Raw genomic sequence first — 23,803 nt, 5'->3', positions numbered from 1 at the left:
GCGGGTCTCGGGTCCCAAGCCACGGCGGGAGCAACGACGGGACCGCCGCTCTCCGGCCGCCCGCCCGCTCCCAGCCGAACGCCCTCAAGGGCCCGCGCGCGGGCGCCCCCTCCGCCCCCAACCACGGTGGCAGCGGGCCTGGCGAAAGACCGGAACCGCTAAAGGCACAGCCCGCCCTCCTCTCGCGAGACGTGGGAGAGGAAGAAGGTTGGTCGGGCGATGGGAGCACAGCCAATGAGAGAGCGGGAAGGATGTGATCGACGGCCCTCCGAGCGCCTTCTCTAAGTCCCTCCCCGGCTGCGGAGGCCCCCGTCGCCGCCCGCAACCCCCCCCGTCTTCCCTCCCCTCCCTGCCCAGCTCTTCTCTTCCCGTCTGAGGTGGCGGCCGGCGTCCCTTCTCTCCAGCTCCGTTTCGCCTCTAGCCCTGGCTTCCCGTTTTGCTCGGGCCCCGAGACCGGTCTGAGCGCTCCCCCTGTCGCCTCAGGGTGGCCGAGTAGCCCCGGGCCCCTCGAGTCCCTGCGTTTTCTCCCTTCCTGGGCTTCGGTGCTGGTCCTCCCCCGCCATGAATGAGGAGTACGACGTGATCGTGCTGGGCACCGGCCTGACGGTGAGTTCCGGGCGGCGGGCCCCGCGCCCCCTCCCCGGACCCCCTCCTCGCGCCCCTCCCTGCCGCCCGCGCCGCGCGAGCCCGGGGCCCACCCCGCCAGGCCGGGCCGCGCCGCCTCCCGCCGGGCCCGGCCGGCCTCCGAGCGGGGCCTGCGTCGCGCACGCTGCCCTTGCGGACGCGGCCTGTGGTCGTCGTTGGGGGCCGTGCTCTGCAGGGCGCTGGGGCGGCAGGCGACGGGCGCGTCCCCGGGCGTCCGGGCCTGCAGCAGCGCCCAGGTGCCCGTGCTCGCGGCCGCAGTGGGTCGTCCCGAAACGTGGACCGAGACACCGGGTCATGGAAAACCCGGTCCTGGTGGATAAGGACAGGTTTTCGCTTTGCTGGGGGGGTTAAAAAAAATCCCGATTGGGCTGTGGGTACTTCTCCACCTCCCTTATGGGTTGACGGCCCCTCCCGATTGGAAACGGAAAAGCACCAGGCAGCGTGGGGGAGGGTGGAGGCCACTCTCTGGCGTTTCCCACTCAGACTTCAGCCACTCGGGCTCATCCGTCTTTGGCTGCCAGAGCCAGGCAGAAGATTTTGTGACAAGTCATCGGATAATCACCGTTTTGTGCTTGATACAGCTCGGTAGACTTAGGTTTGGGGAGAAAAATTGGCCTTTTATCCCCGCGCCCATTTCAGATGAGAAACATTATGCGTTCCTTCAAACGGCCCTTTCAGCCCACTTTTTGAGCATCTGTAGAATTGGAAATGAGTTTTCTCAAAACTCATCTATCCAATGCTTTCCCCGCTGACCTTTGCTATGTTTTCCTTTTGTTTGGCCTGTTTCCTGCCTCCATTGTGTCTTCTGGGGGCTTTCCCCTAAGAAACGGGTAGCTGATGGATTGATTGCTGTGGAGGCCAAGTTCTCGACTGCTGACCAGTCCAGAGGCCGCCGTGTGACTAGCTGAGCCGCAGTACCAAATAGAGGAGCTCACTTACCTAGAAGACCAGGGACTCGTTTTGAATGCGAGGGATTTGGTTGAATTTCTTTTTCGGTGGTGAGTTGGCCGGCTCCTGGATACCTCAGTGAACAGGCCTACCTGCTGTTAATTTTTTTTTTTCAATTAATGTTTTTATAAGGTGTCCAAGCTGTGCCGCCGTTTTTCGTCAATTCGTATTTTTAAAGTGTGTGATTGGGATTCCAAGCTGAGCTGTGTAGCTTGTGGAGGGCTTTGCGGATTGGGACGGGCGCCGTTGCTGCCCGCCTGTTGTAAGAGCCCGTTCTGTCTTCCTGCGGTTATTGCTGGTCTTTCAGATTTGCTCTTGATTAGGTCAGTTGGATGTGGACAAAACGAGTGCAGATCCCTCTTGCAGGTTTCGACACACCTGGTTCAGAAGCGCCGGTTTGTGTCAAAGATAACACGGCCCTACTGGGTTAATGACCGAGTTAAGATGATGCATTTTATTTAAATATTCATTTGGGTTGATTGTGATCTTTTTGATGAGTGGTAGAACTAGAAATCAGACCAACTTCTGCCTCACTCCACAGCTGGGATAGCTTTAGCCCCTGTGAGCCTTCTTAGATTGTTGTCTCTGATGTTCTTTGAGAATTCTCCCAAATCAGAGCGTCCACGATCATTGATAGCAGCGGTGGTGACAGGAAGACTGGACACTGGCAAATCTTGTACCCTCGTTTCTGGTGACGCAAGGACTGCTCAAAGGGAAATGAGACCACCCTGAAATCAGTCACACTTGACCAAGTATTTGGAGTGAATAATTTTAATTATTTAATTTAACTTAATTTTGTCTTAATTTTTTGAGTATAAATATTTAGTGCCTGAGGTTTAAGAACCTAAAAACAGGCATGCGCTGTCAGTTATGGGTACCAGATCCTGCAGGTTGGCAGTGTGTCAAGTACTTTCAGTGCTACTAACTTGTTACTTTTAAAGAAAGTATCAGAGTTTGTTGCCTAGTGTTGGCACTGTTTTGTATTAGTTGTTCCTTCTAAATGAAGGTCATAGTGATCCCCAAATGTTGATGGTAACTTTATTAAGACATAAAATGTTAACTTAGAACAAAATCATTCTCTGCTTCGGAGAAATGAATAATGTATATAACTGAATTTTCTAAGGAATTGAGGCTTATCCCTTTAAAGAACCACAGCTCTCTGATAAAAGCCTTTCCAAGTGACATCACAACTTCTTTAAAAAACTAAGGAACGTAATTTACTTGGTAACTAAGATTCCACACCATGAGAATTAATTACTGTGTTGTGCGGTGACCTGACAACGCCATTGAGACCCCTGGTAAGCTTGGCCCTCGTTATTAAATGGTCCCAGACTGCCTGCCTTTGTGAGCGAGTTAGTTCTGGAGTCTGCTTTTTGTTTTCTTCCCCCTCCCTTACTTTGCTCTTAGACTGGGGACTTTGACTTTTTTTTGACTGCAGTGTATATAGACCACATCTCACCACCTAGGATGCTACTTCTAATTGACTTTGGGTTTGGCAATAAATTCATGAATTTTCTTAAAAATAGTACAGAAAAGGGTAACTAGTTCCACATCTATTTGTAGTTCCTAGAGGTATTTGTGTTGTTTTGTTCTACGTAATAGTTCTGGTAAGGGGTCATGAACAGAAACATGGACTCGAGTGATACTTAACCAGTATTCTCGGTATTAATGTTTAGAAATTATTTTACATCCCAGATGTAATTTCCCCTTTTTCTTTGTTAAAATTTTGTGACTTTTAAGGGAAGAGTTTTATATCTGATTTAAAAATCTTAAATTGCGTTTCAGATTTGCTCCTTAAAAACCCATTGCTATGTTAGAGTTTTGTAGACAAAGGACTTTCTTTTCACTGCAGTAGCAATCATAGGGCCAGTATGTACACATGTCTTATTTTTGGCAAGCATAGATATCTTGCAGTCTGTATTTTAAATCAGTTTCAAGCATACTGGCCCAATAGAACAGAAATAAAATCAGACACATTTCAGCATCTAGAGGTACTAATGAGATATTTGGTTTGAAAAACCACTGGGTAAATATTCTGGCTCATGTAGATGATAATGGACAATTACCTCTATCTTCCTTCTCCTGTACCGGATTAAAGACTCTTACTGGAGTAATGGCTTCCCCAATTTCAGTTATTTAAATTGTGACTACTGTGATCAGTTACGGGCAATAAAAAGGCAAATGCACTTGTCTGTAACAATTAGCTTCTCATACAGGAGGGTAACTACACTCAGAGGTAACAGGAGAAAGTACTGAGTGCTGTAATACAGCTACACACGTGGCAGTTCAGACAGGCGGGCAGGGAACCCTCTCTGTACACAAGGAGGCGTGCAGGCTGGCTGCTCAGTGTCGCTAGGCTCTGAGCAGGAGGAATGACTTTCCGGGCAGAGCGAGCAGGATGGGTTGGTATTAAGAACAGATGTATAGAAGGGATAGGGAGTTTATTTTGCCTCAAGCAGAAGGTATAAAGAGGCGGATTGGGAAGTAGGGTTAGAAAGAAGGCCTGTGGCTAAGAATGTTGGATGTAGTAGGCTAAGAGATTTGCACTTTCTCTTTTTTAAGGCAGTGGGAGAGGATTTTGAGGAGGAAACATATAATTAGAGCCAAATTTCAAGAAAAATTATCTTCTGACAGCATTTAATGAAATGCATTCAAGGGACAGACATTTAAAGGAAGATTCTGCTGAAAACAGCTATTTTTGTGTTACTGCTGTAAGACATATATCATTGAGATTAACTGATTTTAAAAGGTTGACGTTAATACGTTTTCCTCATATTTCGAGGTACGTAGCTTTCAAAAAGCACTTTTCTTTAGTATCAGTTTTTAGGTACCTGTTTTCCTAATCATATTTTTGTGTGCACTTTCTGTTTGGTGTTTTGTTTTTCCTTGTAAAACTTTATTTTTTTTAATTTTTAAAAAATTTTTAATGTTTTTTATTCATTTGAGAGAGACAGCATGAGCAGGGGAGGGTCAGAGAGAGAGGGAGACACAGAATCCAAAACAGGCTCCAGGCTCTGAGCTGTTAGCACAGAGCCCGACATGGGGCCCGAACCCACGAACCGTGAGATCATGCCCTGAGCCGAAGTCAGACGCTTAACCGACTGAGCCACCCAGGTGCCCCTGTTGTAACAACTGTAAAGTTCAGTAGGATTTGGAGCTTTGGTCAGTGCTCAGTTTGGTCACTTGGAAGATCTCTCAGAATATTAATGTACTCTGGCCCTATTCTCTCTGACACTTGCTCTCTAAGTAGGAAGGGGTTCAGCATTACTTTTGCCAAGATGCTCTTTATTTAGTACTCCTGACCTTGGAAACGCTGTTTAGGTTGATCACAGTTCATATATAGGAACACCATGCAGGCCACCTCAGTACATAAGAGGTATTTTGCCTTAATGTGTTTAGGTGCTGTCCAAATAAGTTCTCTGATTATTGCAACGTTAGCATTATGTGCAAGGTGCTGAATGGAAGCGAACTTTAGTACCATTGATAAGGCCCCTCCCCCACCGGGACACATCTACACATACTAGAACTTTGCTGCAAGTGAATTTTAAGCCATTTGATCTGGTTACCTCTTTTTATGAAGGAGAACACGAAATGCCAGATGAGTGCCAGGTGCCATTATCATAAAGAACTTGGGTTCTGAAGATGGTTTTGTCCTTGCAGTTATTCTGGATGTGAGTTTGTATTCTTGACCTGCTCAGGCCGTTTATGGGGGAGTTTGAAATTAAATATGGAGTACTCTCATCCGTTAGCTTTAAAACTAGTATGTTAGTATTCTTTAAAATACAGGTTTTCTGTTAAAATTTACTAGTATTGTTGACATATATGATGGGTGCACTAGGGTTTATAGTGCAAAAAAAGGAAATTCATTTGGAGTATTTTCTCTGGCTTTAATGTGCTTTGCTTGTTATTCTGTATTCATCTGATAGGTAGTAGTACTGGGTTTTAATTTTGAGTTGTTAATTTTGTAAGATATTAAAATTGTAGGATCACTGATGTATACCTTAATGCCCAGATATGATTGATAAATTTTATCTGTTAAATAAATTAATGAATTAATGAGTTCATCTCACGTTTTAAAGCAAAATTTAAGGTATGTTTTTTATTCTTTTGCAGTGTAAAAACAATCCTTTATAGATGGGTTTAGAAGATTCTGTAGACCAGATAGAATTAGCTTCTGTCTGATTTGTTCCAGGTGATGCCTTCAAAGGTCGTTATCATCAGCTCTTTGGACTTTAGTGAATCTTTGAATTATTGAGGCCTTTCTTTTAGGCCTCCATCTTTAGTGCTTGCTGTAGAGCCGTGGTCCAGTGAGTGGATCAGGCTTATTTGCAGGGGAGTATGAAAAGTTATATATAAAAGGTTTACAACACTCAGATTTGCTTGCTGTGTTTTTGCTTCCAAAAGTTGAACTCTGAAGTCTGCCTTTGTTGGCTGGAAATGGGATTATTTAGTTTCCCTCTACTTAGGCCCTATCCTGTTTTTCAGATAGTAAATTTTATTTTACTTTCATGTAATATGTTGAACCATATGTTACTGCTTCTTTGGATTTTGTGTTTTGAACAAGTGAGTTGCTTTTGATAATATTAGGGTTGGTTTTTGTAGTTGTAAAATGTCTTCAGTTCTCTTTATCAAGACATCGTTAAGAAACTAAGCCACAGGATGGAAGATGATTGCAATATATATACCCAATAAAGCACTTTTATCCAGAATATAAAAGGAACTTAAAAAAGTTTTTTTCTACTGTTTTATTTATTTCAGAGAGAGAGAGAGAGAGAGACAGCGTCAGCAGGGGAGGGTCAGAGAGAGAGGGAGACACAGAATCTGAAACAGGCTCCAGGCTCTGAGCTAGCTGTCAGCACAGAGCCCGACGCAGGGCTCGAACCCACAAACCGTGAGATCATGACCTGAGCCAAAGTCGGACGCTTAACCAGCTGAGCCACCCAGGCACCCCAAAAGGAACTCTTATATAGCAGTAAGAAAAAGTCAATTTTTAAAAAGCAAATAATATGAATAGGTACTTATCAAAAGAAGATACTAATTATCAGTAAACTATGAAAAAGTACTCAGCCTCATTAGTTGTCAGGAAATGCAAATTAAACCACATCCTAACTAGAAGGGCTAAAATTAAAAAGACACAAGTGGTTATGAAAGAAAAAAAAAAACACAAGTGTTGGGCAAGCATCTGAAACAACAGGAACTTTCATATACTGCTGACAAAAGTGTGAATTGGTGCAGTCACTTCGGAAAGCTGGTTGGGAGTATCTCCTGACGTTGACCACAGTTGTGCTTTCCTGGATATGTATCTAACAAATGCATAATAAAAACACATTGAGAATATTGATAGAGCCTTATTCATAATAGTCAGAAACTGGAACTGTCCAGATGCCTTTGTTACCCAAACTGTGGTCCGTGGATCCGCTGCTTCTGCAACATCTGAGGGCTTAGTAGAATTGCAGAAGGTTAGGCCTCACTCCTGATATGCCCAAGCAAATTCTGCAGTTTAGCATGATCCTCAGTTTTGTTTTGTTGAAGTAGGCTCTAAGCCCAATGTGGGGCTCAAACTCACGTGACCCCGTCATCTAGAGCTAGCATGATCCCCCGTTGATTCTCACTTTTGTTAAAGTTGGAGCGGCGGTGGTTTCATAATGGTTCTTGAAATTGGTCCTGGATCGGCCTCATTAATACCACCTGGGAACTGGTGAGAACGGCACAATCTCAGCCCCAACCCAGTTCTGGGGTATGGAAGCCCTACAGCCTGTTTTAATAAGCCCTCCAGGTGATATGGATGCAAAGCGAAGTCTGAGAACCTGCTTAGAGTTTACAGGTCTCACCCCTTCGCAGGTGATGCTAAGTGGGAAGCACACGTTGAGATCCATCCACTGCTTGCAGCGTTAGGCAGACCTTCTGTAACAGTCCAGATAGTAATATTTTAGGTTTTTCAGGCTGTGCAGTCTCTGTGACAGCCACGGTTCTACTGTGGGACAGCGAAACAGCCATGGACGATATGCAGATGAATTGGGATGGCTGTTTACCAGTAAATATGAAAATTGCGTGCAGGCTGGACTTGACTCCTGTATTTTGGGGACCTCTGCTCTGTAGCAGTGAGAATAAGTGATTTCAAGAACACACAAAACATGGATGAATCTTGTAAACACAATGTTGAATAAAAAGTATATACAAAAAAAGATATACTGCATGATTCATTCCATTTATTCTGAGTTCAAAACCCAGGAGAACAAATCTTTGCTCTTAGAAATCAGGAGGAGGGTGGGGGTGTGGTTATGACTGGAATAGGGCATGAAGTGATCTTCTGGAGCACTCAATAGTGTTTTGGTTTTTGATCTAAATAAATGATATACTTCCTAGAATAAAATTTGAGACTGATAATAATTAAAATCCTTTCAAAAATACTAAAATGAATAGATACATTATGGAGTACAATTTGAAATTACTTATGAATTTTTAAAATAAAGGTATCAAAGTCAGACTTCCAGGGGAGTGAGCTTGTTCTCTGCTAATGTAGGTCTTTGGGGTAAATTTGAAAGCCCTAGGATTTAGGATGATACATGAAATTTCCCTTTTATTTTTAAAAGATGAAGCCCCGACACCAAAACCATGGTACAGGTTTTGAGTGAATGTGTAGCCCATCTCTGTGTTTCTTCTCATTAATTCATGAATCATATTCTTTCTTGATTTTTTTTCCTTTTCCCCCTCCATCTTGATATGGTATATCTTAGTATATTCATGCTTTATTTACCTTTTTCTTGAGAGTAGTTGTTTATAATTCTCTTTTTATTGCCACTTATTAATGGTTATCCTGGAGGCTTCCTTTAGGGCTCTGGTTCTCACACTCTTTGGCTTTGGGATCTTTTTACACTGAAAAATTAAGGACCCTGAGCGCTTTGTTTGTAGGGATTATGTCTATCAGTACTTATCATTAGAAGTCAACACTGAGAAATTTAAAAAATATATTATTTCACTTAATGATAAACCCATTATGTGTTAACATGAATAACAGTTTCATGAAGTAAAACTGTATCTTCCAAAACAAAAACATCCTGAGAAGAGTATTATTGTTTTACATTTTCTGCATGTTTCTTTAATGTGCAGACTGTATGGCTTTAATATCTGGCTTGAAAGGTAGCTGGATTTTCACCTGCTTTGGTCTTTTGTGAGATACTGCTTGGCTGGAGTATATGAAGAAAATCAAGCCTCATACAGATGTGTAGTTGGAACAGGGAGGAGTATTTTAATTGCCATTCGCATTTTGTGGATATTCTTTGCTTTATACCAAAATATTAGTGACAGGTGGTTTTTTTAAAAATATTGATTGTAGTATGAAGTCTGAAACCACATCTGACATATAGCTAGGTCTGAGTAATAATTTATTGGTCAGTCTTTTAAAATAAAAATGACGATCCGTGAGGGGTGCCTGTGGGCTGAGTCTGTTATGCATCCAACTCTTGATTTCTACTCAGGTCATGATCTCATGGTTTGTGAGACAGAGCCCTGTGTTGGGCTCTGCACGGACAGTGTGGCACCTGCTTGAGATTCTCTCTACTCTTGCTCTCCACCCCTCTCCCACTTGTACACGTGCTCTCTCACAATAAAGGAAAAAAAAGATCCATGAACAAAAAAGTGGTTAGTTCAGCTTACAAATCAGTTGCACAAATGGTTTTCTTCAAGCCAGAGTTACTTTATGTGGATTTCCCAATTTGTCACACAGAATATTAAAATGGTGGGCATTCAAGGATGTATATTTAACAGAGGTGAATTTAAAAAAATTTTTTTTATGTTTTATTTATTTCTGAGAGAGACAGACAGTGTGAGCAGGGGAGGGTCAGAGAGAGAGGGAGACACAGAATCCGAAACAGGCTCCAGGCTCTGAGCTGTCAGCACAGAGCCCGACGCAGGGCTCGAACCCACGAATTGTGAGATCATGCCCTGAGCCGAAGTCGGATGCCCAACCGACTGAGCCACTCAGGTGCCCCTACTTTTTTTTTTCTAACAAAGGTAATTTTAATGCTTCTTCAAGGACATTTTTACGTAAACCAGCCTGAGTTCCTGGTGGTGGAGAATATAATGACTAGAGCAGAGTGGAGCTACTGCCCTAATGGCGTTTTATCTACCGCTGGTCTTGCACCTCCGTGCTGATGCCACCGCAGTGGAAAAATAGTGAATAATGCCTTGGTGTTATGAAAATAGTTTTAACCTTGAGGCCCATGGGGGTTACACAGACCACACTTTGAACCCTGGTCACTTTAGGGCTTTGTCCTTAAGTCATACATAAAAGAGTGTTTAATGAGGGGCTTTAAAAAAAGGGTCTGTGTGAAACATGCTATAGTGCTTTACTCCTTTTGAAGATACTTCTGCTTTCCCTGTAGGAATGCATCCTGTCAGGTATAATGTCAGTGAATGGAAAGAAAGTTCTTCACATGGATAGAAACCCGTATTACGGAGGAGAAAGTGCATCTATAACACCTCTGGAAGATGTAAGTATTACATTACTCATGCCTTCCATTCTTGGAATCTTTTACTTGTGAATCTCAACTTCACTCCTTATAGATAGGTTTAATTTTGTTTTGTTAAATAGATTATCTGTAACCTATTTTTTCAAAGGGGGCTGCTAGCTTAGGGCTTGTAGAGACTTCAGTTGTGGCCTTCCCTGCTGCCGGGAGCACTTACCTCTTACCTCCTGACCTACAGGCGTAGACTAGTGATGGGTATCTGATGGTGCCAAGCACAGCGCCGGGCTTTGCCCTTGGTTTTATGTATTCTTCTTGTTACTCAGGGAGGTATTTTTATCCCTGTTTGCCAGGTGACAAAATGATGTGTGTTGTCACAGTCCCAGAGATGGGCTGGGACCCTAGGCTGTGTGACTCCAGAGCTTTAGTTCCTTTTGCTCTCCTGCCCTGCTTCCCAGGTGTTTAGAACATTTAGGCACGGGAAGCGTTTCTGTGTGTTCTCCATAGACGCCTCACGGGTGACGGGAGCAGAGTGGTGTAGTGTGGAGGTGCCCACAGGGCCCCTGGTCACTGTCTCATGTTTGATTTCTTAATCTGGGTCTTTTAAAAACAGATATTCATTATTCTTTAATTTGTACCTGTGTTTTAATCCACTCTTCTTTTTTTTGCTTCTGTTCACAATAAAACAAATAGTAATAGTATTTAAAACACACATAAAGAAGTGTGTTTTACGAACTTTTCCTCTGTGAGGTTTCTTCAGCAGCCACACGTGTGGATACGAGCCATACTGTATTTTATAGGAGAGCTGTAGATGTCACCAGCGACTGATAAGGTAGACTTCATATTTTTATCAAAAATTTTTTTCTGTATTCAGGCCTACAGAAAAGTTGAAAGAATAGTAACAATGGATCAACTTTCCATCTGGATTTAGCAGCTGACATTTTGCAATATTTGCTTGTGTTTTTTTTGTTATTGGTTTGAATCCTTAAAAGTAATAGACATCATGATTCTTGACCTGAATCTTTCAGCATTCACTGGCTAAGAATAACATTCTCTTATGTAATCACAGTATCATTCATTATCACATTTAAGAAAATTAACAGTAATATCCAGATCATATTCAAATTTCCCACTGATGCTAAAATGTCTTATATTGTGTATGGTAGTGGGCTTTTGTTTCTTTTGTTTTTTTAAATGTTTATTTTTGAGAGAGCACGTGTGCACGAGTGAGTGGGGGAGAGGCAGAGAAAGGGAGACCGAGAATTTGAAGCAAGCCCCGCACACTCCGTGCAGAGTCCTACTTGGGGCCCAAACACACAAACCATGACACTGTGACCTGAGCCTACGTCAAACTCTTAACTGACCGAGCCACCCAGGCATCCGCCCCCCACTTTTTTTTTTTTTAACCAGTTTAAACATTGCCTTTGGTGCTGTTTCTCTTTATTCTCTTAATCTACAAAAATCTCCCCACTTTTTTTTCCTTTTGAAAAGTTCAAGCTAGCTTATGATAAGAAAGCATCGCTGTGTACTTCATATTGCGTCATATCAGAGGCGCAGAATGTCTAAATTTCCCCACTATTCATGATGCTGAACTTGACCCTAGTTAAGGTGACGACCACGAGATCTCTTCATTGTAAGTTATGTGTAGAGTGATATGTTGGCACCATTCCTTCTATGCTTAGTATGTTTATTCATCTTCAGTAAGATGAACAAGCTTTTTTTTCCCCCCAGTGAATATATCTCAAGGACTTGGGTATTTTTATTAGTAGACATATACCAACCTTGCTCATTCACCTCCATATTAGCAGTGCAATTCATGAGTTCAAATGATTATTCCCAAATTTTAGACTGAAAGCTGCTTTTTTAAAAAAAAATTTCTTTTTTTATGTTTTTGAGAGAGAGAAAGAGTGCGAGCAGGGGAGGGACAGAGAGAGGGAGACACAGAATCCCAAGCAGGCTCCAGGCTCCAAGCTGTCAGTACAGAGCCCGACATGGGGCTTGAACCCATGAACCTTGAGATTGTGACCTGAGCCGAAGTTAGACGCTTAACCGATTGAGCCACTCAGGCGCCCTTGAAAGGTGCTTTTTCTTTTTTTTAATATTTTATTTATTTCTGAGAGAGAGAGAGAGACAGTGTGAGCAGGGGAGGGTCAGAGAGAGAGGGAGACACAGAATCCGAAGCAGGCTCCAGGCTCTGAGCTAGCTGTCAGCATAGAGACCTACGTGGGGCTTGAACCCACGAACCGCAAGATCATGACCTGAGCCGAAGTCGGACGCTTAACCGACTGAGTCACCCAGGGGCCCCAAAAGCTGCTTTTTATCTAGAGCTCCTACTCAGCTCACTTATATAGGTTATAAATTAACTGGAGCTAACTTTGTCTTTTTTTATTTGAAAAATCCAGAATTTAGTTTTAATGGAAGCAAAAGTAAGCCTTTTGGGGCGCCTGGGTGGCTTATTCAGTTGATCATCTGACTTCAGGTCATGATCTCCCCGTTTGTGGAGTTGAGCCCCATGTTGCCCTCTGTCTCTGCCCCTCCCTTACTTGTGTGTGTGTGTGCTTGTGCACTCTCTCTGTCTCAAAAATAAACATTAAAAAAAGTAAGCCTTTCGTTAGCTTTTTATTCAGGAGAGAATGAGCTTAAATGATTTCTACAGGAGCATCTGGGTAACTCAGTCTTATGGTTTGTGAATTCAAGCCCAGAGCTTCCTTCAGATCCTCTCTGCCCCTCCCCTGCTTACGTGTACACACACACACACACACACACACACACACACACACACACACACACTGTCTCTCTCTCTCTCTCTCAAAAATAAATATTTAAAAAATAAAAAACAAGATTTCTAGAAATAAGGGGTATATTTGCAGAGGTATATGTCATTGACAAGTTGTTTTATATTCTTTTCTGCTAGTAAGAAATAGTACCTCTGTAATATTTATTTTTGGGTTCATTTGTTTAGTAATATATTTAATTTAGATGTGTACTGGAACTTCTCTAAAAACTTTATCTGACACTCCCTGTTACACTGAATAGTTGTATAACATAATGAAGATTATGTTACATTATGGGTAATTTTTGTTTCGGTTTTAGTTATACAAGAGATTTAAAATACCAGGAGCACCACCAGCATCAATGGGGAGAGGAAGAGACTGGAATGTTGACTTAATTCCTAAGTTCCTTATGGCCAATGGTAAAGAATTCTAACTGAAATTTATCACTATGAATATGGTTTAAAAGTAGAAATTAACTCTTATACTCTGGTTTCTCTTCAGATCGTATAAATCTTTCACCTTTTACTAAAAGTAGAAACTAACTCTTGACAGAGTGTTTTATTCCAGGTATGTGGAAATAGATTTTGTTGAATGGCGACAGTTTGGTGAGTATCTTATGGTCCATTAGAGGCCCCTGGAGTCAGTAAGAATGGAGGGAGGGATGACCCCTCCCCAGCTGGTTCTGGAGGCGCAAACTCAGGATGCGCCACAGACCCTTCTCTCTGGGCTTTGCTAACGGTCTTGGGTAACTGGGCCTTCAGAGACAGGGTTTTTTCCTAGTTTGGAGACTTTTAAAACTATTTTTTCACATATTTTCTCATATTTTTAATTAGAAGAGCAAAGTTCCTGTGATATTAGTGCCTTTTTCTCAACTGACATAAAAAAACCAAGTTGTTGGTGTGAAGTCTATTTATGTTCCATGTATGAAAGGATGAGCCACCTTTTCCCTTTCTTTGTCATTTTAGTTATTTTTTGGTTTTGAATTTATATTCTACAGTTTTTTCCTTTCATTCTCCTCAAAGGTTTTTTTTTTTTTTTTTTAAGTAATCTCTACCCCCCAGCGTGAGGCTTGAACCCCCAACTCTAAGATTAAGAGTCACACATACAAGGGTGCCTGGGTAGCTCAGTCGGTTAAACATCCGACTCCGGCTCAGATCATGATCTCACAGCTTGTAGGATTGAGCCCCACGTGGGGCTCTGTGCTGACAGCTTGGAGCCTAGAGCCTGCTTTGGATTCTGTCTCCAGCTCTCTGCCCCTCCCCTGCTCATTCTGTCTCTCTGTCTGTCTCACCAAAATGAATAAATGTTAAAAAAGTTAAAAAAAAATAAAAAAGGTCCCACACTCCACTGACTGAGCCAGCCAGGCTCCCCTGTAGTTTCTTTGAATGGAAAGAACTTTGAATTTTCTTTGAAATTTAAAGTTACCTACTTGAAATTCTTTTGAAGTAAATTGTAAGCAGTTTTAAAATTATATGAGTAATAAAATTATTTTATTAAAATTAGAAAACACAGATAAGCAGAAAGGAAATTAAATTTATATAACCAGAATCTCACCATCTAGAATTATGGTGAATATTTTGCAGGCTGTGTGTGTGTGTGTGTGTGTGTGTGTGTGTGTGCGCGCGCGCGCGCGCGCAGTGAGCCTCACAATACAGCCCTAGAAGTGTACTGTGGGGATCAAGGCAGGAATTTTTTTTTTAACGCTTTTATTTTCTATTGCCCAATGTGACTCTAACCAGAGGACTGCGGGTGCCTCTTTCCTAGGACCTGTATCAGTCCTGAATATCATTCATTTTAATTTCTGTCACTTTGTCATACCAAAAGGCAAAATATAATGGAATTTTAAAAAGTATCTGTTTGAGAGTGAAATGATTTCTAGGTGTTTATTGGCTTTATACATTTTTAAGAGTTATTTATTTTTAATGTTTTTTTATGTTTGTTTATTTCTGAGAGACAGTGTGAGCAGGGGAAGGTCAGAGAGAGAGAGGGAGATATAGAATCTGAAGCAGGCTTCAGGCTCTGAACTGTCAGCACAGAGCCCAATGCGGGCAACCCACGAACCGTGAGATCATGACCTGAGCCGAAGTCAGACACTTAACCAACTGAGCTACCCAGGCGCCCCTGAAGTTTACTTTTGAAAGAGAGAGTGTGCACGCATGCACGCAGACCATGGGGCAGGGGCAGAGAGAGGAGGGGAGAGAATATCCCAGGCAAGCTCCATGCTGTCTGTGTGGAGCCCAACATAGGGCTCGATCCCACAAATCGTGGGATCATGACCTGAGCCAAGATCAAGAGTCAGAAGCTTAACCTTAGACTGAGCCAGCCAGGCCTCTCAGTTTTCATAGTCTTTAATGAATTGGCCAGCCTTATGCTTTGTATATTTTTCTTTTGAGGTTTTATTTCTTTTGAGGTTAAATATTGCCTTATTGATATGAAAGAGCTCTTTGTAAATGAAAATACCTTTTCCAATTTGTGATTGGCTTTATACATAATTGAGTTGCAGTTTTGTTTCATACGTAAGCTTTTAATTTTCATGGAGTTAGGTTGATCTTTCTTCTCTTTATTGTTTTTGATTTGGAAGGATATACCTAAAATTTATACTTTACTTCAAGGTTATAAAAATATTAGTATTTGCTATTAATGGTTTTATACTTTTATTTTCTCACTGTATAGGTAAATTCACCTATTTTATAAGTTAATTTATCTGATATCCTGTTTGAAACTAACCATCTTTACTTTCTCTACACTCAACATGGGGCTCAGATATATGACCTCGAGATCAAGCATCTCATGCTCTGCTGACTGAACCATGAACCAACCAGGAGTCCCCTCTGTTATTCTGTTTGAGACCTAGAGGTCGAGATTTATTCTTGAAAATAATTATTCAGAGGCGCCTGGGTGGCTCAGTCAGTTAGGCATCCAACTTCGGCTCAGGTCATGATCATGATCTCACAGTTGTGAGTTCAGGCCCTGCATCGGGCTCTGTGCTGACGGCTCAGAGCCTGGAGCCTGCTTCAGATTCTGTGTCCCCCCTCTCTGTGCCCCTCCCCCGCTCATGCTCTGTCTTTCTCTCAAAAACAAACATTTAAAAAAATTCTTTAAAATGGTTATTTAGTTGTCCCTCAATACCATTTATCTTTTCCACGTTTATTTGAACTTTTATATTAAATTCTTATGTATGGGTCTTTTTTTCTCCCACTAATTTGTGGATTGATTAATATAACTGTACAATTTAACACCTGGATGCATGAAGCTGAAACTTTATTTTTTGCTTTCAAAAATATTCTTTTGAAATTGTATTTGAACAGTATTTCAAATTGTATGCCTGGCTTATTTATCTGAAATTAATGTCTATTTTAATTAATACAAGTTGAATAATACAAACTGAAGAGCACAGATTCTTGAAAAATTTTCTCTTAGTTGCCTCTCTTTAAAACATAAGAATTGAAGGAAACTCAGACCCATTTGCAATAGTACTATAATTCTAAACTTCATACATACTTCTAATAATTATTAATACAGATTTTACAAAAGCATGTTGATAAAGTTATTAATCTTGAAGTTGTAACATTAAAAAAGATAGTTGTAAATAGGCTAAGCAACAGGCATGCAGTCTGATTGTCCCATGTGGAATGTGGCATTGGAGACTTTTTTTGGCAGGAGTTATTGGACAATGTTAAGAAAAAACTAGGAAGCCATTAGTACAAGCCAACAATAAATGTGCTTTTATTCCTCCTAGTTTTTGAAGGCAGTAAGATTGAAGTTACAGTTGGAACTGTCGGACTTTTTTAGGTCAGCTGGTGAAGATGCTGCTTTATACAGAGGTCACCCGCTATCTGGATTTCAAAGTGACTGAAGGGAGCTTTGTCTATAAGGGAGGAAAAATCTACAAGGTTCCTTCCACCGAAGCAGAAGCCCTGGCATCTAGTAAGTAATTTTACTTTGTTTGCTCAGAATAATGAGATTTCACAAAGGAAGGGAATCTTAGAGCTATCGGAACGTCCCCTGTTCTGACAGCCAGCTGCTCACCCGCCCGGTCAGCAGTGGTTATTGGACGTCTGGTAAGTGCCAGACACTGTGGGGGTGGTTGGTTTTCCGCCGGCGAAGAGGATGCTCACGAACCTCACGGAAGCTCACGGAGAGTTGAAGTGACTGTGTGCCTCATGGAGCTTGGGGCCTGTTTAGGTTCTCGGTGCTCGTTGCGTAGCAGTAGTTCGGAAGAGCCAGCCTCGTTCTGAGTGTTTCCTGTGCGCTGGGCTCTGTGCTAAATGCTTCACATCCTTTGTCTCATTTGGAAGAATCTTACAGATGAGGGAACCGAGGCCTGAGGTCATGCAGGTAGGCGGCAGGGTTAGGATGAAAGCGGGGGGCGTCTAGAGTCTGTGCACTTAATCACGGGGCTGAGCTGACCACCTTCGCCTTACTGTCTGACCTGCTGAAAAAGACCAGAACTTTGTTCTGGGGAAACTCATCTTCTAATTGGGGCCGTTGCCATTCTCTGAAATCTCTCTTTTTAGAATTTCTGGTGAGTATGGAGTAGGTTTTATTCTTTGCCCAAAATTATTTCCTTTCTTGGCTCAGTGAAAGATTCCAGGTTAACATTTTCTATTCCTGCCTCTTTTGAATAGCAAACACCCCTAAAGAAGACATTGAAGTTATTTGAGTTGTTGTGCAGAGCAGTTTGAGAAATGAAAGTTGTGTGGCTGCTGGGTCCACGAGTTCTGTGTCGCAGTTGCCGGGGATCGGGGGGAGGGACAGGTCTGGATTGGGAGAGCAGGAAGTCCCAGTCAGTTCTCAGTGATGATTTTGGCATGAGTGTGGGACAGTTTCCTCACCTAAAAACCGAATTGGAATTACTTTGGCAGCTTCTCTCACTTCATTTATTTCCTTCTTGCTTTTGGGGTTGGAAATGTTGGGCATAAAATGTCAAAAGGCACTATGGGCAGAAAGTAAAGCATAGCACTGAGATGTGTGGCACAGTTAGGATAGACACACCGGGGAGCGAAAGGGATGGCTCCTGATAGAGTGAGGGAGTTAGTGGCGCCACCACGGGTTAGAAATTATTTTAAATGACGACGTTAGCTTTATCTAAATAACGTGTTTTCGTAGAAAGAAGAGTTCAACAGTTTGTAAAGAATCTTTTAAAACGAAGTCGTGTTCTAAATTTTTATTCTCTCTTTGAGCTCTTACATATGTTAATCACCTTCTGGCAGTTCTGTTTTTCCCTTCTGAATTAATTTTTTCAAATATATAAAATATTTCTATGACTTGAAAGTCAAAATTCTATCAAAAGATAAGAGAGTCTTGTTCTTCTGTTCTACATTCCTTCTACCTTGATTATTATTTTTGTTTCTGGTTTATATTTTTCTTTTTTGAGAGAGAGAGAGAGCAGGGGAGGGGTAGACAGAATGGGAGAGAGAATCTTAAGCAGGCTCCACACTGTCAGTGCAGAGTGCGATGGAGGGCTTGAACTCACAAACTGTGAGCCGAAACTAAGAGTCAGATGCTCAACGGACTGAGCCACCCAAATGCCCCTTCTTTTTTTGAGAGAGAGAAGAGAGAGTGAATGGGAACATGAGCATGAGTAGGGGAGGGTCAGAGAGAGAGCAGATTCCAGGCAGAATCCATGCTGTCTATGCGGAGCCCAATGAGGGACTCGATCTCCTGACCCTGAGATCATGACCTGAGCTGAAACTAAGAGTCAGCTGCCTAACTGACTGCACCACCCAGGTGCCCATCTGGTTTATTCTTATGTTTCTTTGTCCAAAAATAAGCAAATATATTTATATATCTATTTTTGTGGTTAGATTTTTTGAGGTATAATTTACATACAGTAGAATTTACCTGGTTTAGTATATAGTTTTATGAATTTTTGCCAGATCTCTACCTTACCAGCAACTGGTTTTCTGTTAATGAATGGGATCTTGATGTCAAAATGGCAGGCAGGAAAATACTAGGCAGGGGCACCTGGGGGGCTCAGTCGGTTAAGTGTCCGACTTGGGCTCAGCTCATGATCTCACTGTTCCTGAGTTTGAGTCCTACATCGGGCTCTCTGCTGTCAGCACAGAGCCTGCTTCACATCCTCTGGCTGCCCTGCCCCCCCACCCCTGCCTGCTAGCACATGCTCGCTCACTCTCAAAAATACACATTTAAAAAGAAAATTCTAGGCAAAATGAATGGGGTAAGGAAAGTTGTAGAAGTGGGGAAGTTCAGTAGGAGGATGAATAAGAACAATTATTGCAGAATTATAATAGCTAACATGTTTGGGCATTATGTACGGGGGTGTGTCCAAAGTACTTCCTGGGTGTGGCTAACTTTATGTAGCCCTTCTCTGGCACTCTGAGATGTGGGTGCTGTTGTCTTTATTTTGCAGATGGGAAACCTCTTTCTCACAGGTGTACAGGTGTGGAAGAACAGCCTGAAGTAGCAGAGCTCATGACTCCTAGTACTGGTTTGAGGCCAGATTTGTCTGATTCTAGAACCCTGCATTCTCAACCTCTATTGTATATAGTATAAAAATCAGATTTTAAAGACATTTTAACAACTATCATGTACTCTAGTCCTTTTTTTTTTTTTAATTTTTTTAATGCTAAGGATTTTTAGCTTCCATCCCAGTTTTCTCTCCGATAATAGGCCACTCTTTGCCACTTTTCTTTGGAAATTCTGATCTGTCAGTAGTATCCTGTGTGTAATATTAGGGGCACCTGGGTAGCTCAGTTAAGTGTCTGACTTCAACTTGGGTCATGATCTCTTGATCGGTGAGTTCAAGCCCCACGTCGGGGTCTGTGCTGACAGCTCAGAACGCCTGCTTGGGATTTTGTGTCTCCCTCTCTCTGCCCCTCCTTGCTCATACTCTGTCTCAAAAATGAATAAATGTTAAAAAAAAATAGTTAAATTCTTTATTCTCACTCTTAACTGTAGTGACTTATCTATGTAGAGTACCTTTTTTTAAAAAAATTATTTTTAAAAATTTTTTAGAGAGCATGAGAGGGGGAGAGGGCCGAGGGCGAGAGAGAAAATCTTAAGCGGGTTTTGCCTCAGCGCGGGACCTGCTGCCGGGGCTCGACCCTGGGACCATGACCTGAGCTGAAAATCAAGAGTCCGCCACTCGATGGACTGGGCCACCCAGGCGCCCCTCTCTCTGTAGAGCACCTTTGACATCAGCAGATCACCTGTACTGTGGCAGAGCCGAGGGGCTCTCAGGGCCGTGGCCGTCTGCAGGGGACGTGTGGGCGTGGGACCCAGCTACCGCCGCGGAGTTCGGGCGCGCAGCCCCCCCACCCCCGCGTCCCGTGCGTGTGCGGGGCCTACGGAGCGCTCTTTTGGCACTGATTCCGCTCTCACTTTTTAAAAAGTTCTGTGGTTAGATTCTTTTTTAACTGAAGTAGAGTTGTCACCCATCGTTGTTGTAGGTGTACAGCATCGCGACTCAACGGGTCTGTGCTGTGCTCCCCGCACGGCGTGTCACGCCCCGGGGACCGTCTTCCCCGCGCTGTGTCGTTCACCCGCGTGACGAGTCTGTCCCCAGCGCAAGCCTGGCTGGCTGCCGCCACCTTCCCACGTTTTCCTCAGTCTCCCGTCCCTCCACTCCTGATAGCCCTCCGTGTTTTGTGGGTCTGTTTCTGGTTTTGTTTGTGTCAGTTTGTTAAGTCATTTATTTTTTTTATGTTCCACAGATGAGGGAGGTCACCGGGGGCTTGTTTCTCTGACTTGACTAGCGACCGGCTCTCCAGGTCCGCCCGTGAGGTTGCGAACGGCAGGATCTCAGTGCAGCTTTGCTTTGCGTGTCGCTGCCGCTTATTGATGTTGGGCATCTTGTGTGTTTGCCACCTGTAGGTCCTTTATGGGAAAAGATCTATTCAGGTTTTCTGCTCATTTTTTATCAGATTTTTTTTTTTTTCTGGTGTTGAGTTGTGTAAGTTCATTATGTATTTTGGGTATTAGCGCCTTATCAGATACATCATTTGCAAATATTTTTCTCCCATTCAGTAGGTTGCCTCGTTGTTTCATTGATGGTTTCTTTTGTGGGGCAGAAGCTTTTTTATTTTGCTGGAGTACAACATGTAGAAAACTGTTGCTGTGGGCAAAGTCAGAAATTTCTGCCTACATGTTTCCTTCTAGTTTTAGGGCTTCCTGTCTCATGTTTAGGTCTTTGATCCATTTTGAGTTTATGTTTGTGCATGGTGTAAGTGATCCAGTTTCCCCAGTACCATTTGGTGAAGACATTACACCGTCTTTTCCCAGCTAGGTATACTTGCGTCTGTTGACGTAGATTAGTTCTTCATAAAAGTGTGGCTTTATTTCTGTGCTTTCTGTCCTGTTCCACTGATCTCTTACTATCTTTTTGTGCCAGTACTGTACTGTTTGATTATTATAGTTTTGTTGTAAATCTTGAAATCTGGGATTTACCATCAGCTTTGTTCTTCTTCCTTAAGATTGCTTTGGCCATTCAGGGTCTTTGGTAGTTCTGTATAAATTTTAGTATTCTAGCTCTGAAAAATGCTGCTGGAATTTTGATAGGGATTTCATTGAATTTGTAGATACTACTTTTATTTTTATTTATTTATTTTTTTATTTCTAGGAGAGAGAGAGACAGCGCAAGCAGGGGAGGGTCAGAGAGAGAGGGAGACACAGACTCTGAAACAGGCTCCAGGCTCCGAGCTGGCAGTCAGCACAGAGCCCGACGCGGGGCTCGAAACCATGAACCGCGAGATCATGACCCAAGCGAAAGTCGGACGCTCAACCGACTAAGCCACCCGGGTGCCCCTGTAGATATTACTTTAGATAGTATGGATATTTTAACAATTATTTTCCAAATCTCTGTGATCAAATCTTATACCTGTTAGCTAATTGCAGAGCTTGTATTTATTGTCCTAAAACCATTCTGGCTATTGTAACTTTTTATATTTTAAAAGTCTTGATATAAGTGCAATTTTTGGAAATAAGCCTGTGTGAACGTGAAGGAAGAAAAGTAAAACAATATTTGCAGTATTTGAAATGATATTCACATGGTATTTTGGAAACTGAGTATCTTGGAAAAAGATTTTTTTTCCTAATCCATTTATCATACACTTGAACATTTTTCCTCATATATTGTAAATCCAATATTCGAGTAAGTTGACATCTCTTACATTTGCTCCCATCAGACATTAATTGTGTGGATTGAATGTGTACAGGTTATAATTACTTGTAACTGAAGACTTAATAACTGATCTATTGTAATTGTGTCGGTTTATTTTAAGAGTGTAGTGGAAGTAGAAGCCATACTGTGTAAACTCCCGTATCTTAAATCGTATATTGCCGTAGAAGAGCCTCAGAGAAGAACAGGGCACATTTAAACTTACCCCTCACCCTCTCCTCCTCAGTGTCCTAATGCCAGCGTTTGCTTTTTGACAAATTCTTTAGGCTTAATGGGACTGTTTGAAAAACGTCGCTTCAGAAAATTCCTAGTGTATGTTGCCAATTTTGATGAAAAAGATCCCAGAACTTTTGAGGGCATCGATCCTATGAAGACCGTGATGCGGGATGTGTACAAGAAATTTGACTTGGGACAGGATGTCATAGATTTTACCGGCCATGCCCTGGCACTTTACAGAACCGATGAGTAAGTTTGTTGGATTTTAGATTTGTATTTTTTTTTTTGGAACTGTCACTGAATTTCTCAGTTCTCTGAAATGGAAATTCTAACAAAAAAAGATAACCGTGTTGTATATTATGAAAGGTTCCAGCTGTAAATTTGTGGTATAGAAACTTTCTGGTAAAATACAAAAGTAGTGGAATGAAATCACTTCAGAAAAAACACCCTGAATATTTATTTTCTAATATTTATTTCCTTCATTCTAGCTATTTAGATCAACCATGCTGTGAAACCATTAATAGGATTAAACTTTACAGCGAGTCTCTGGCAAGATATGGCAAAAGCCCGTACCTTTACCCACTCTATGGCCTCGGAGAGCTGCCCCAGGGGTTTGCCAGGTGAGTGCCTGTCGCTGCCCTGTTTGCGGACACTCCGGTGACTCTGGGTCCCCTCTTCAGTGGGGTGCATGACATTATGGTTATAAGTGATGAAGTGAGAGAGTTCTGGGCGCCAGGAGATGCTGTTTTCAATTTATACTCAGTGAAGCGAGCAATCGACATTAAACATTTTAGTCTGCTGACTGTTGGTCCTGTGTAAGCAACACTGCAGGCAAGAGAAGACAACCTTTTGTCTGGAAGTCGCCCCGCACTGCCTCACGACCACCCCCACCCCCACGCCGCGTGTGCTCGGTCCCTGCACCCTACTCGTGCGTGTTCTGGAAGTTCATATAAAGGGAGTCACAGAATTAAGTACTCGCTTGTGTTTGGCTTTTGCTTAATGATATTTTTGAGGTTCATTTATGTTGAGGCATGTATTTTAGTTAGTTTTATTTTAATTTTTTTGTTATTAAAAAAAATTTTTTTAATGCTTATTTTTGAGAGAGAGCACAAGCAGGGGAGGGGCAGAGAGAGAAGGAGACACAGAATGTGAAACAGGCTCCAGGCTCTGAGCTGTCAGCACGGAACCTGATGTGGGGCTCGAACTCACGAACCGTGAGATCATGACCTGAGCTGAAGTTGGATGCTTAACCGACTGAGCCACCCAGGCACCCCTATTTCCAGTTTATTTTAAAGTTGTTTGCTGATGGGATACCTGGGTGGCTCAAAGTAAGCATAGGACTCTTGGGGCACCTGGGTGGCCCACGTCGGGCTCTGTGCTGACAGCTCAGAGCCTGGAGCTGCTTCAGATTCTGTGTCTCCCTCTCTCTCTGACCCTCCCCTGCTCACGCTGTCTCTGTCAAAAATAAAACATTAAAAAAACTTAGAGCATAGGACTCTTGATTTCTGCTCAGGTCATGATCTCACGATCTGTGAGTTTGAGCCCCACGTCAGACTGCGCTGTCAGTACTGAGATGCTTGGGATTTTGTTCTCCCTACCCCACCTTCTCCCCTACT

General features: G+C 42.6%; 1 protein-coding gene across 1 annotated transcript in view; it reads left to right on the top strand.

Annotated features, from left to right (window-relative positions):
• Nucleotides 1-326: 326 nt before the first annotated feature.
• Nucleotides 327-23,803, top strand: part of GDI2 (GDP dissociation inhibitor 2) — a 31,393-nt gene continuing 7,916 nt past the window's right edge. The window contains exons 1-6 of the mRNA XM_039240383.1: nucleotides 327-606; nucleotides 9,978-10,085; nucleotides 13,152-13,251; nucleotides 16,625-16,759; nucleotides 22,238-22,436; nucleotides 22,676-22,807. Of these exons, the coding sequence (XP_039096314.1) occupies nucleotides 562-606; nucleotides 9,978-10,085; nucleotides 13,152-13,251; nucleotides 16,625-16,759; nucleotides 22,238-22,436; nucleotides 22,676-22,807 (719 nt within the window). The 5' untranslated portion in view covers nucleotides 327-561. The remainder of the gene's footprint in view (nucleotides 607-9,977; nucleotides 10,086-13,151; nucleotides 13,252-16,624; nucleotides 16,760-22,237; nucleotides 22,437-22,675; nucleotides 22,808-23,803) is intronic.

Source organism: Hyaena hyaena, unplaced genomic scaffold, assembly GCF_003009895.1.
Source record: "Hyaena hyaena isolate Hyena2069 unplaced genomic scaffold, ASM300989v1 scaffold_174, whole genome shotgun sequence".
NCBI lineage: Eukaryota > Metazoa > Chordata > Mammalia > Carnivora > Hyaenidae > Hyaena > Hyaena hyaena.
The sequence above is the reverse complement of the archived record's forward strand: the minus strand, read 5'-3'. Positions and strand labels throughout refer to the sequence as shown.